Genomic DNA, 12,648 nt, shown 5'->3' with positions numbered 1-12,648 from the left:
TGACAACATGGACATCTGTACTCCAGCTCCAAACAAAGAGTTGACTTTAGTCTACTACAACCCCCACCAGTCCAAAAAGGTGGAAACTCGGTGGGAACTAGCAGACTGGCAACTTTGAATTGACCAATGAGTGACTGGACAAAGTCATGTACATGAGGGCGCTTCTGCTACATGTACTTGCTTAAACAAAAACTGGTTACCAGCCACAATTTCATGGATTTCTATTACTTGTGACTGGTTCTCCGCTGATTTTTGCTTAGGACCTTTAATCTACTGTGGTCCTCTGGTTACGGTGTTCAACTCGTGTGCCAGGGTACATGGGTTAGAATCCTGACCGCGGGAACATGGTGCTTGTGCTCTTGAGCAAGGCGCTTTACCATTATTGCTTCGTCCTTCGGATGGGACGTAAAGCCGTAGGTCCTGTGTGTTGTGTAATGCACGTTAAAGATCCCAGTATACACTTGTCGCTAAGAGAAGGGTTTGCCCCTGTGTTTCTGGCAGTGGCAGCAATTATGCGCCGCAGCACCTAGCAAAAAGGTGCTGCATAATGGGTCTCATATGTTCATATACTTCATTTACCTGTCTTTGGTTGCATTCTCCCCCAGCGCTTTGTATCCTTTGGAAAAGGCGCTACATAAATACGGTTATTATTATTATTATTATTATTATTACTATAGTCCAGCGGATATGTGACAAAATATCGATGAATTGTGCACTTTTTCATAAAGGCCTGAAACTTGGCACAGATGTTTATATTCATGCGAGAAAATGTTTTAGATGTGGAGCCATCACAAATGCACCCTCTTAGGGGCGTGGCAGTATTTGGCTGTTAAACTCTAAGTGTATGAACGAAGGGTATACAGACTGGTACAAGAACCTCCCTTGTTAAGCTCTCAAAGAAGCCAGATTATTTTTGTACATGACAGAAGTCTGACGAAGCAAATTGAGGGAACAAAGAAACCACAGAAACACAGAAATACGGGCAAGGTTTCAATGTGTTCCACGTCTCTTGGCACGTAGGCCACTCAATTAAGGTGGCTTGTAGAGAAGAAAAAAAAGAAAAGAAAAATTATATATAATAAACCAATGAAACACAGCAATACAGGCAAGGTCTCAATGTGTTCCACGTCTCTTGGCACGTAGGCCACTCCATCAAGGTGGCTTGTTGGGGGGAAAAACACCAAAAATAGACATCTTGATCAAAACAGCCTAATTAGCTTGTATCTGAAGCTGTGCACCAAGGTTTACCATCAATGACCTCACTATTTGTCCCTAATGAAGTAGAAATTCACTTCCCACACAAGAAGATCATTAGTGTTGCCAATTACCCCCCATCCTCTTGAGTGATTTACTAGGAATCGTCCTCACTCTTACAAAATCCAACACCATATGGCAACTCCACACCCAAGCTGTTGGACTCTGATTACTGGTGGTACGCCTAACCCCATGTAAAGTATAATCAGTTTATTCGTGCAGTACTCACTCCAACAGAATCAAACAAAACATGCAGTCGGATTTTGAAGGGATTGGGTTGGTTAGGGTGAATGGACCTACAATAAACATGAACACGCAAATTATCTTTTCAAAAGAGTTCTTCATCGTTTTGTTTTATAAATAAAAAATTTCATTAATTGTTTTGCTTTTTGCACTTCTTATAGTAGATATTCAGAAAAGTATCTAAGCTTGTGGGAAAATCTCAACCCATCCTTGTCCAAATTTAGAGTAATTATTTGCTTACTTCACCTGCCCCCCAGGTTGCATATCAGAATGTTTCCATTTTCAAGTTTCTATAATTAGTCTCCTTGCTTCCTTAGGCAGAAGTAATAAACAAAAAGGATTTCGTACTTCTCCGGAACAATTACTCTTTCCTCCTAAGTTGCTTGTGTTCAAGGACTGTTGATAAAGAATAATCATGTGTCTCCCCCCACTGGGACAAAGTGGTAGGCTCATCGAAATGTTCATGCTTAGTAAATACACAATGCTCAATTTGACAAAGTGTTTTGTAATAATGATCATTAATATTTGACTTCTTTCCCTGAATATGTATCTTTCCCTTTACACGACCATTGAAAAGCAAAACGTTTTTCATCATCCCGCGTCACAAATTTGTCATTTCCACGAACAGTCCCTCCAAATTGTTTTTTATAAATTGTCGTCAAAATGCCAGCAAGACCTTAGTGTACAAACTCATAGGATCTCAGCACACACCAAAAATGTGTGCACTGACAAAGACTGTTCCTTGTTACTGTACATCTCCTGATACTTGTGACTGGAATTGTGATTTACTTTGGGCACATGTGGTCTAGCGGCAGGGCATACGATTCATGATCGTGGGATTGAGGGTTCGAGCCCCGCCGTGGTCATGCGTGTTGTCTTGAGTAAGGCACTTTACCTCAATTACTCCTCTCAACCCAGGTGTTAAATGGGTACTGGTATTATTCAATGCTGGGAAGGTAACAGACTCGCTGTGGAGGAGGTGTGGCGATTCCCCCACAGCAGCATTAAATGGACTCGAGTCTGGCCCAATCGCTTCGAAAGAGAGATGGGCACTTCGTTCCTGTGAACACAGGTTCATCCCCTTTACCTGTGACCAGACTTGTGATGCGACTACAGACTTGTGATGCGACTACAATAAGTCTTGTGACTACAATAATGACTCACCCTGCAGATGTCCCGATGTTGCCAGCTGCCACTGTTATATTACTGCTGCTGTTGCTGCTGTTGGTGCTAGCTGTGGACGTGGCGCTGCTTAAGTCATGAGGCTGGAGTTGTTCTGTTTGCTGCATCAGGAGTAACTGGGACATCTCCAACGCTCGCAGTAGACCCTCTGTCATGCTTCCTGGGTCAGCTACCACTGTGATTAAAAAACAACGACCCGCCACAACTTGTTAAGATCTTTTCTTTAAAAGTAGAGTAGATCATTTGTCATTTGTGCATTTTTTTCGTTTGAAGCAGCAAAGGTACTCAAATCAAAAGACGGGTGCTCAACAACCAACCAGATGCAGTTTTAGCTCTGTGAATGCTGTATATTCTGTGAAAACAATATTCTAGGATCTCGATTTCAATTCAAAAGTTGCCGAGGCATAGTTTAAATTGCGCCCGAAATCAGCATCCGGGATGCGTTCTCATTCAGCCGATTGCAGCTACGTGATGTCACGCACTGAATCGACGAATAATAGCAACCGCGGGCGTGTGGCGTCGGGTCAACACTTTGTGCACCCATTCACGGATTCGTCCAATTACAATCCAACTACTAACAGAAATTTCCAAAAATGAGTCACTTATGAACACATCTTTGGAAACTACCTTTTTCGTTTTCTTAACAAAGACAGCATGCCAGAAGGAACAATTTCACAGGGAGTTTATTGCCATTACTATCTTTAAACCAAGCGCTTTTAACAATAATTTGCTCAGCTACTTTTGGATAGCTGCAAATGATTTTCTGTACCTTTAACATTGGGTTTCGCCCTTCACCAATTTAATTTCATAAACTTTGTATACTCAGTGCTGCTCAAGAGCTTGACAGAAAAATTCACAAGCTTCCTCGGGTGGGACTTGAACCCATGACCTCCTGCTTACTAGTGCAGACGTCTAACCTCTCAACCACTAAACCGGGTCATCAGGGTGAATCTCATATAGCAGTGGGTACTGTCATCAATCACTGTTTTGTAGGATGAAATCTTTGCACCAGGAAGATGTAAATTCAGGTTTGACGGTACCTCTGTTTCCAGAACTGTTGTGCGTCTTCCTGTGGCTGCCGAGGTGCAGATCCAGGAATGACAGTGGGGAATCCTCTTGCTGCTCGGCTGTTGAGGACTCTGCCTGGGCCACGGCCTCCTGCAATGATGCCTCAATGGCCTGACGGAAGGCTTCGTCCTGCACGGGATGTATAAAATAGGTAATCTTAATGGGTTGGTATGTAAAAAATTACATACCTCACACTGTCTGTTTGAGTGTATCGGGGTGGTTCATCGGCTTTCAGTTGATACTTTACTTGTGCTCCTGCAATCATGGATGACTGAGCAACATTGATTTCAAAACAGGTGAAAAAAAGTCACATTTTCTAAGTTGGGATGATTCTGAGCAGGGAGATGAGTTGTTTGAACAATTGCAGTCACCAGGGACTGTGTTGAAAGGAGAGGCCCACACAGTCAGAAGGGATGTAGGTCATTCTATAAATTTAGGGTCTCAAGTGTGACATTTTTTTTTCCTGCCCGTTACCTTAGTTCTTTGTAATTTGTTATTCAAGTATGAATACAAATGACTTCAAATGATTTGTTTATTTGTTGGGTAGGTAGTTTGCTATTCATAATCACTCTTGGAGGACGCCTACATTAAGAGAGCATCAGAATAATAAAATCATAGATGTCATAGATGTCCACAGGAAAAAGTGGACTCCAAAGTTACAGAATGACCCACGTACATTGTTTTGGCAGCCCATGCCACCATTAAATTAGACCAACAAAACACCTGTTGTTTGTTGTAATAAGGTTCATGGGTTTTGTCACCCTCAGGGGTACCAAATGCCATGGACCATGTAACAATAATTGTTCGAGTAGTGTAGTAAATGATTTCAGAGAGACAGCGCAAAGCATCCAAGTTCCTTTTTTTGATATTAAAGTTGTACAAAGAAACTGACTGGAGCAGGGTTTGAACCTGCAACCTCCGGATTGCCGTTTCGGTGCTTTGCTGACTGAGCTATCCAGCCCTATGATGGCGGTTCCCCATTATGTCACTGTCTTTGTTCAAGGGGTGCTAGTAAGAAGTCATAAACCCGTACATGCCATGCAGCCAGGGATTGCAACCAACGTCACAATGCTAGCAACATTGGCAATACTGAAAACCTGGGAAATAGCAAACAGGGATCACTCAGAGCGGATGCGGTTCTTTGTTTCTTCTTTTTTTATGTACTTGTTTGAAAATTGTTCCTACCTCTTCATCCGAGTCACTTTCCCAGCTGGGCTGGTGAAGGTTGGAGGGCCGGCGTGGAACACGTGGGGGCGTGTCCGGGGGCAGGAGGCCCTTACTGACTGCCGACAGGAACTCGTGTCGTTTGCGGAGTACCAGCTGGGCAGCCTGGACTATCTTGTGGCGTGGGGTGCGCAGGTAGTGCCGGGCAACCATCTGGGAGAGGGTCTCTGTCGCCTCCTCAAGCTCATTCTGGGGTGTGGCGGGAAGACATTAGCTTAAATCAAGACTTTTTGTCAAGTCATCACAATTCATCAAAAGTCAGTCATACTAGTCATCTACGTCCCAAGTCAAGTCCCAAACTATTTGAGAGAATCTTGGCGAAGACATCGCTTGTTCGTCTCTGTTACTTGTGACATGACCTCAGATTTGTCTTGTGATTGACTTCAGATTCACTCTATCACAAATCTGCTTTAAACTCAAATTTACAACATTTATTTTCTTTCAAGGGATGAACAAAGAAATTGACTGGAGTGGGGTTTGAACCTATGACCTCCGGATTATCGTTCCGGTGCTCTACCAACTGAGCTATCCGGCCTTATGTTGGGCGGCTCCCGAATTTAGTCAATGTCTTTGTTCAAGGGGCGCTAGTCAGAAGCCATAAACCCATATATGCCATGTAGCCAGGGACCATGCCCAAAGTCACAATGAAAGCAACATTTGGCACAGCCCCTGGCTACATGGCATACATGGGTTTATGGCCTCTGACTAGCACCTCGTGAACAAAGGCATTGACTAAATGGGGAGCCGCCAACATAGGGCTGGATGGCTCAGTTGGTAGAGCACCGAAACGGTAATCTGGGTTCAAACGCAGGTTCAAGCCCCGCTCCAGTTAATTTCTTTGTTCAACCATAAAATAATTATGATGCACCTAGTCAGTTTCCCTATGTGGTTTCTTTGACGAAAAATATAAAATGTTGTGTATTTTGATGGATTTCGAGACTGGGCAACCAAGCCATTGTTACTTTTCATTAAACCTAATGTCCCACTTCTGTTTTAAGTACAAACAATAAGCCACTGGTTTACAGCATGCAGGTTGACTTTTGAACGATTCAGGCTGTTTCCCATTTGTGGAAATTGCTTTCACCCATGCCCCCAAAAATCATTTGCATTGAAAGATTGACATCTTATTGTTGATATCACACTTCCGACTCACCTGCATGAATTCAAAGATTTGTTTGCTGCCCCCTCTGTCCTCTAAGTAGTAGCCGTATGGATAGGAGAAGCGCAGAATACGACGGGCTCGAAGCAACTCCAGAATAGACTCCTGGATGAATTTGGTCGCCTCAGGACCTAAAACATAACAACAAATGTCTACTTTCTTGCTGCCACAATTCAAAATCTTCGAGCGAGTCTGGTTCTCTCGCTCACCTGGAAGCCTTGAGCAAAGACTAGTTTCTTGCTGTCCCCATGGCCCTATCCCAATGCTACAGAAGATTCCTGAAGTTTTTTCCTACACCTGAAAGACTTCAGCAGAGTCTAGGTTCTTGCTAGACCATTAGCCCAATCCCAATTCTTCAGATGGTTCAAGCTTAATCCTCACCTGAAAGCCTTGAGCAGAGTCTATTTGGCTAATGCCCTCATGACACCATCCCAATTCTCCATTACTAATTCTAGTCCCATCCCCAGGAAAGCCTTGAGCAGAGTCTAGTTTACCAGTTTAATTCCTCATACCGACTCAAGTGTCCTCCCTCATCTGACAGCCTTTAGCAGAGTCTTGGAGATTTTTCCCAAGGCACCAACCTCAAAACCATCATACTCATTCTAATTTCCCAGTCTAGTTTCTTGTCGCTGACCTTCCAACTCTGATTCTACATCCCTCCCTCACCAAAAAAGGTCCAGCACTATTTTCCTGCAGCCCCATCCCAACTCCCCATACGGATTATACATTCCTCCCTTTACGAAATCCTGGAACAGAGTCTAGTATCTCCCCACTCCTATCTCAGTTCCTCATACTGATTCTACTTCTCGTCTCTCACCTGACGGTCCTGAGCGAGTGCCCAGCTTTCTCATCTTGACGACCGCCTTGCGTAGTAACGGTTCCTCCAGGCTGTGACTGTGGGCATGGTTCTTGAAGCGAGTGTAGAAGTGGATGAAGCGGTTCAGCTCCTGCATCTCACGGTGCTTTTTCTCAGCCTGTAAAAAAAAATGGCAACAATAATTGTGATGCGTTCCATCAAAATCAGATGCCTCTAGACAGAGCTTTTAAACGAAACACAACTTTTTAAATCAATTTTCAGGGTTTTCTCGGGGAACTACGTGATCCTAAATAGGTCTAATTTTGCCGCAAAAGGTGATTTTTTTAATTTGTAGAGGAATTTTTAATTTGAATATGGCCTTAAGGGTCAGAACCTATTAGAAGTGGCTTCAGACACCTACATAGGCGCATGTGTATTTGCAAGCCATAGCCAAGTAGTGTGAATATGGCCTTAAGGATCAGAAACTATTAGAAGTGGCTTCAGACACCTACATAGGTGCATGTGCATTTGCAAGCCATAGCCAATTAGTCTGAATATGGTCCTAAAGAGTCAGAGCCTATGGGAAGTGGCTTCAGCCGCCTCCATAGACACAAGTGTAATTGCAAGCCGTAGCCAAACAATTTGGACACAGCCTTACATCTGTCAGCAGATTCTCCGCCTTCTCGTCAACCTTGGTGACCACCTCAAAGCGATTACAGCGGAAGTAGCCGCCCGTCTCTGAGCTGTGCTTGCTCCAGGCTTCTTGGCACACCCAGCAGAAATCATGCTTACACTGTCAACAAAGACAAACAAATATCCTATTACTATAAGCAAATTCCTCATGCAGCTGGTAAGCATTAAAAAAAAAAATCCAAAAAACTGCAGAATATTATCGGTTACCGGCCAAAAAAAAGTCTCCGGTTTCTGGTATGGAGCATGCCCAAGAGGTGCGGCGACGGGGCTCTTTTTTTTTTTTACTTTTTTTTCTTCACATGTCGACTGATGACTGCAAATGGTGCCCGACTAAATTTAGTGCAAAATATATAGGCCAAAGAGAGGCCACATAAAGCTTATACTCGATTGTAACCCCATCTAAATACACGTTAAAGTTGTGCAGCAGCAGGATTTCAGTCAAACCAGTAAGTTAGGCAGTTTTGAGACATCATCTTACATCGAATATTTTGGTTTTTTTCTCATTTTGCCAACGCGCATGGCTATGGCGACACGTGCGTATACCAGAAACTGGAGACTTTTTTGGGGGGCCTAAGGTAAAAATGCCATTGGGTACCTTTATATAGGAAGGAATTAATTCACAAAATGACTTTTTTCCCCAATTTATTTCAAGTGGAGATGAAGGGACAATTTGCATCTGCTGCAGAGATTCCTTGTTGATATCCCAGAGACTTTACCTTAGTGCATTTCATGTGATTGCAGCCGTCGTTCTTCTGGATGGGTGCCGTGCATTTGGGACAGGGCTTGGAGTTGGTGACAAGCCACAGACAGTTGGCTGCTAGCTCCGTTTCGCTGTCTGTGCTGGCCACTGAATCAGGACAGACAAAAAGAAACATAGCTTTCAACTAACCCTCCAGGGTATTTGGGGTAGAAACCCTACAAACAACACTTGTCAGAATCAGTCATGCCAGTGGTAAATTACAAGAGACAACAGATCAATTAGCCTGGGTTCACACTGCCTTGGAATCTCTGGTTGCCAATAAGCCAGTTCCGTATTCCAACTGCGCCTGTGCACATCAAGATTTGACAATTTTTCTTTCGGAATAAACATTTCATCGCAAAATTATCGAGTTACTCGCCCCGCGGTAGTGCCCATCCAGAATAAAATCAATCATGCGTACTTCACACCATATGTGTCCCTACCACAGAGAGGTCACAACAGGTCACAAAACCCATCTACTGTCCACCCATCCAGTCATTAATAAACCCATTCATACAATAGTAGCTCAGGGGAAACATTCATAACTAATCTTACACTCTTCCGGTTTGATCTCCGCAATCTTGTCCATCCACTTCTTCCAGTTCTCACAGCAGCAGGGCTCGTGGGCGTCACCACTGCAGTCCCTGCAGGCAGAAGACAAAGACAAGGAGGAACAAGACACTTTAAGGTTACGATATTATCAACAAGAAAGCACTGCATTTTTGAACAGACACTTGATTCAAGAGGGCTATGGTTAAAATATTTTAAAAGCTTTTAACACTAACTTTTCCCAAGAGGTCAATAAAATTAAGGAGTTTCATTCTGAAAAACTCACCAGCAGAAAATGTGTCCCTGGCCACAGTCGACAGCGTGGGATATGGAGGGTGGGGTGGAGGGGCTGCTTGCCCCACTAGGTCTATTACTACTTGTGGCATACGGGGTGGTGGGATCCCGCTGGGGCATCTGGACGGCACGGCCGCAACCGGCCACCGGGCACCACTTCAGCTTGGGATTGCTCTCCACAAAAGCCTGCCGACATAAAAGTGGATAAATGTACAGGCATTATGCAAACCTTGCCTTTGACTCCATCTTCGGCTTCATCTCTGACACACAAGATGAAGGAGTGCTTAAAGCTACAGTCCATCATTTGCAGCTATCCAAAAAGTAACTGACGTAATTATTGTTGAAAAACATACTTGGTTATTAACCACATAGTAAGGGGACTAAACTCCCTGTGAAATTATTCTTTCTGGCAAGCTGTCATTTTGAAGAAATCAACGAAAGAAGGCATTTCCAACATGTAATGTAACTAGGATTGAAGTAACAACTATATCAACAGAAACAGAAAAACCGTTGGAAATTTCCGTTTTGTCTGGGTTTTTTTATTCAGTAAAGTGCGCGCAAGCGTTGAAACGACGCACACACGCACGCGGTTGCTTTAATTCGTTGGATCGGTGTGCGACATCACGTAGCTGCAATTGGCTCAGTGAGAAGGTGTCTCGGACGGTGAATTCAGGCCCAATTCAAAACATGATTCAGCAACATTTTATTTGAAATCGAGATCCTAGAATGTTGTCTTTCTCAAAATATACAGCTGAAGCTGAGCTGAAATTTAATCAGGTTAGTTGTTCAGCACCCTTCTTTAGATTTTGAGCATGTTTGTTGCACAATTACAAATGATGGACTATACCTTTAACACTTGAAACAAAGGCACATATCTTAATCATTTGCCAAATGTCATAATTTCTTTTTATATAAATGCAAATGTGAACAATAGCCACATCAGACATCACCGATTTCAGTTAATGAGGTGAGAAGGTAGTATTAAGCTCTACAAAAGTGTGAGGTCTGGCGGGCCAATCGAATGGTTCATTGCGTTCACACTGGTATTTCATGTTCAGTAATAATAACAATAATGTGGTGCTTATATAGCGCTTTACACCAAATGTCTCAAAGCGCTTCACAATTATTACCCCTGTTCATCAGGTCGTGAGACCAGTTGTAGAGGCTCTAACAGACCCTAAAATCACAAAAATGTATCCTAACACTGAAACCAGGGACAAACCTTGGTGTGGATTTTTTTAAGACAGGAGAATTGACGTCAGGCAATGCCCTTCGTGATTTCATTGCTTTGTTTTATTTGGTCACAATCTGTCTAATCGTAGTCTGATTGGACAAACTTTTCAATTTGTGTAAAACACAGTACCTATGTACGTGTTCATCTTTTCAAACCGTGGACAAAAATACCAGAGAACAAAAGAGAACAATATCGTCCCCGATTCCCAGCATACGTCCGCGATTGGGGTCGTGTACAAAACCTATGGGAGTCTTCCTAAAAAGTTAGAGTACAAACAAAAGAGGGACAATAGGACGTCCACGATCGACGGTGAACACACGTTTGTGTGTGTTCACAAATGGATATGTTCAAAGTTAGCAGACATAATGTCAGAGGTCATGACAACAATGATACACTGCACCTTCTCTGACTCTATATATCAGAGAGATTGGGGCATATTTTCAAAATATTCTTACGTTGATGTCAAACTGTAAGTACCGCCTTGCCATCTCGCGGGATACCAGTTTTTCAATGGTCTCCACAGGTACCAGACGGTCGCAGTCGTAGCCGGGACATACAATACTGTGGGCGTTCCCCTCTTTAATTTTACCACTCAGATACCTAAAACAGAACATTAAGTTAAGCAACAAATATTAAATGGGCCATGATATGACTTTTACACTAAACTATAACTTGCTTAAGTTTCCATTCTTCTAAAATATCTGAAAACTGTGGCACATCCTTTATTTGGTTAAAATTTTGTAAAGTGCACTTTCTTAAACATTTGAAATGTTCCATGCTTTTCCTGACAACCGAGGGCGCTATATATGTGATGTCATCTAAGGCACACATTCTTCGATTAAGCAGTTTTCTGTTCAATTGTGAACAAAAAATTTGTCAAATAAAAAAAAATTAAATTTGGTGCTGAAGAAGCTGTAACACTGAAGTTAATGCTTTGAATGACATCACAGTTTTGCTTATGAATATGAAATCTTGCATTTTGCATAAAGACCACAAACGGCATCAAAACACCCCTTGAAGTGGCAATATGATGATTAAAAAATTAAAGTTAAAAGGGGCACAAAGGTAGATTTTCAAGGATTTCATTGTCAGCAAAATTCCACTGCATATGCCCTTTAAGTGGCAGTTGTTTAACAAAATAAAGTCTCTTGAAGACGTCCTGAGGATGATGTGGCAAAATCATGAGTCAAATGATTTGTTCTCTAAGTACCAGCCAGGAAAAATATTTGCCTGGCACACAGGCAAATATTGCTTCCGTTATCAACGGAGATAAAAGAAAGTACTCAGGCTTCGGACAATGACTCCAAAGATGTTGTTCTTTGTTAAAGAAATCATAAATTTTCCATCAATATCGCCAGGGGCTAATTTGATGAATGGCTGGCTGGTGGCCTAATGATCTCACCTTTCCCAACAGTCTCGGCAAAACTGATGTGAACACAGAGTATCGCTGCTAATTTCTTCTGCTGGTACAGTAGACGTACATATATCACACTGTCGGGAAAATAAATGGGTGATGGCCGTTAAGGAGTGAATTACAGTAAGAGAGAACACGACTACAAGACTGTTCTAATGAAAGGGCAAGGATGAACACTTCACCAATACATAAGGAGTGAATTACAGTAAGAGAGAAAACGACTACAAGACTGTTCTAATGAAAGGGCAAGGATGAACACTTCACCAATACACCATGCAAGCAATTCCACGCAAAAGTAGACAAGGCTGAAAAACGGGGAAATTATGAAAAAAACTTCCAAACTACAAGCACCACAACCTCAAATGTGGTATCAAATTAAAGGGGGCAACAAGACATTACATTTGAATGGTGTAGTAGTAAGATGGAATGTGGTTAACTGCATTTTTTTGTCGAAAGCTGAGTTTTTTTGTGCTAAAATTCAGGATTTTAGGTAATCACTTTTGTACAAAATGTACCCTCTTTTTACCTGCAAAATGCAAGTGTTATTGTGAATTTTAGTTGTTAAGGCTGAGACAAAGGTTCATATTTGACGAGGAACAAGTTTCATTATGTTGCAGTTCATGTAAATGTGAGTGACGTAATGTGAGTGATGGTACATCTCTGTAATCTATAAATGTCCCTTACATCTAAAATACACACTGATTTGATTCAAAACGGGTTATTATATCTAGCAATGGGTTGTATAAAAGGTAAAACAATGTTACTTCTGTGAGGCAGACTACAGTTTGAGGAGACTTTA

The 12,648-nt window shown here is 42.3% G+C and overlaps 1 protein-coding gene and 1 non-coding gene across 2 annotated transcripts in view; both read right to left on the bottom strand.

The window, feature by feature from the left end:
* The window catches only part of LOC119741248 (ankyrin repeat and IBR domain-containing protein 1-like), a 69,103-nt gene that overhangs the window by 34,372 nt on the left and 22,083 nt on the right, over positions 1 to 12,648 (bottom strand). The window contains exons 9-19 of the mRNA XM_038217001.1: positions 11,838 to 11,926; positions 10,891 to 11,035; positions 9,194 to 9,387; positions 8,914 to 9,002; positions 8,336 to 8,466; positions 7,585 to 7,719; positions 6,948 to 7,104; positions 6,125 to 6,261; positions 4,933 to 5,160; positions 3,720 to 3,876; positions 2,662 to 2,854 (exon numbers count right to left, since the gene is read on the bottom strand). Coding sequence (XP_038072929.1) covers positions 2,662 to 2,854; positions 3,720 to 3,876; positions 4,933 to 5,160; positions 6,125 to 6,261; positions 6,948 to 7,104; positions 7,585 to 7,719; positions 8,336 to 8,466; positions 8,914 to 9,002; positions 9,194 to 9,387; positions 10,891 to 11,035; positions 11,838 to 11,926 — 1,655 coding nt within the window. The remainder of the gene's footprint in view (positions 1 to 2,661; positions 2,855 to 3,719; positions 3,877 to 4,932; positions 5,161 to 6,124; positions 6,262 to 6,947; positions 7,105 to 7,584; positions 7,720 to 8,335; positions 8,467 to 8,913; positions 9,003 to 9,193; positions 9,388 to 10,890; positions 11,036 to 11,837; positions 11,927 to 12,648) is intronic.
* On the bottom strand, positions 5,434 to 5,506 carry Trnai-gau. Its single transcript has one exon. It is a non-coding gene; the product is annotated as a tRNA-Ile (tRNA).

The sequence above is a fragment of the Patiria miniata genome, unplaced genomic scaffold (genome assembly GCF_015706575.1).
Source record: "Patiria miniata isolate m_02_andy unplaced genomic scaffold, ASM1570657v1 HiC_scaffold_5, whole genome shotgun sequence".
Lineage (NCBI taxonomy): Eukaryota > Metazoa > Echinodermata > Asteroidea > Valvatida > Asterinidae > Patiria > Patiria miniata.
Note: the sequence above shows the minus strand (reverse complement) of the source record. Positions and strands in the feature narration are given on the sequence as shown.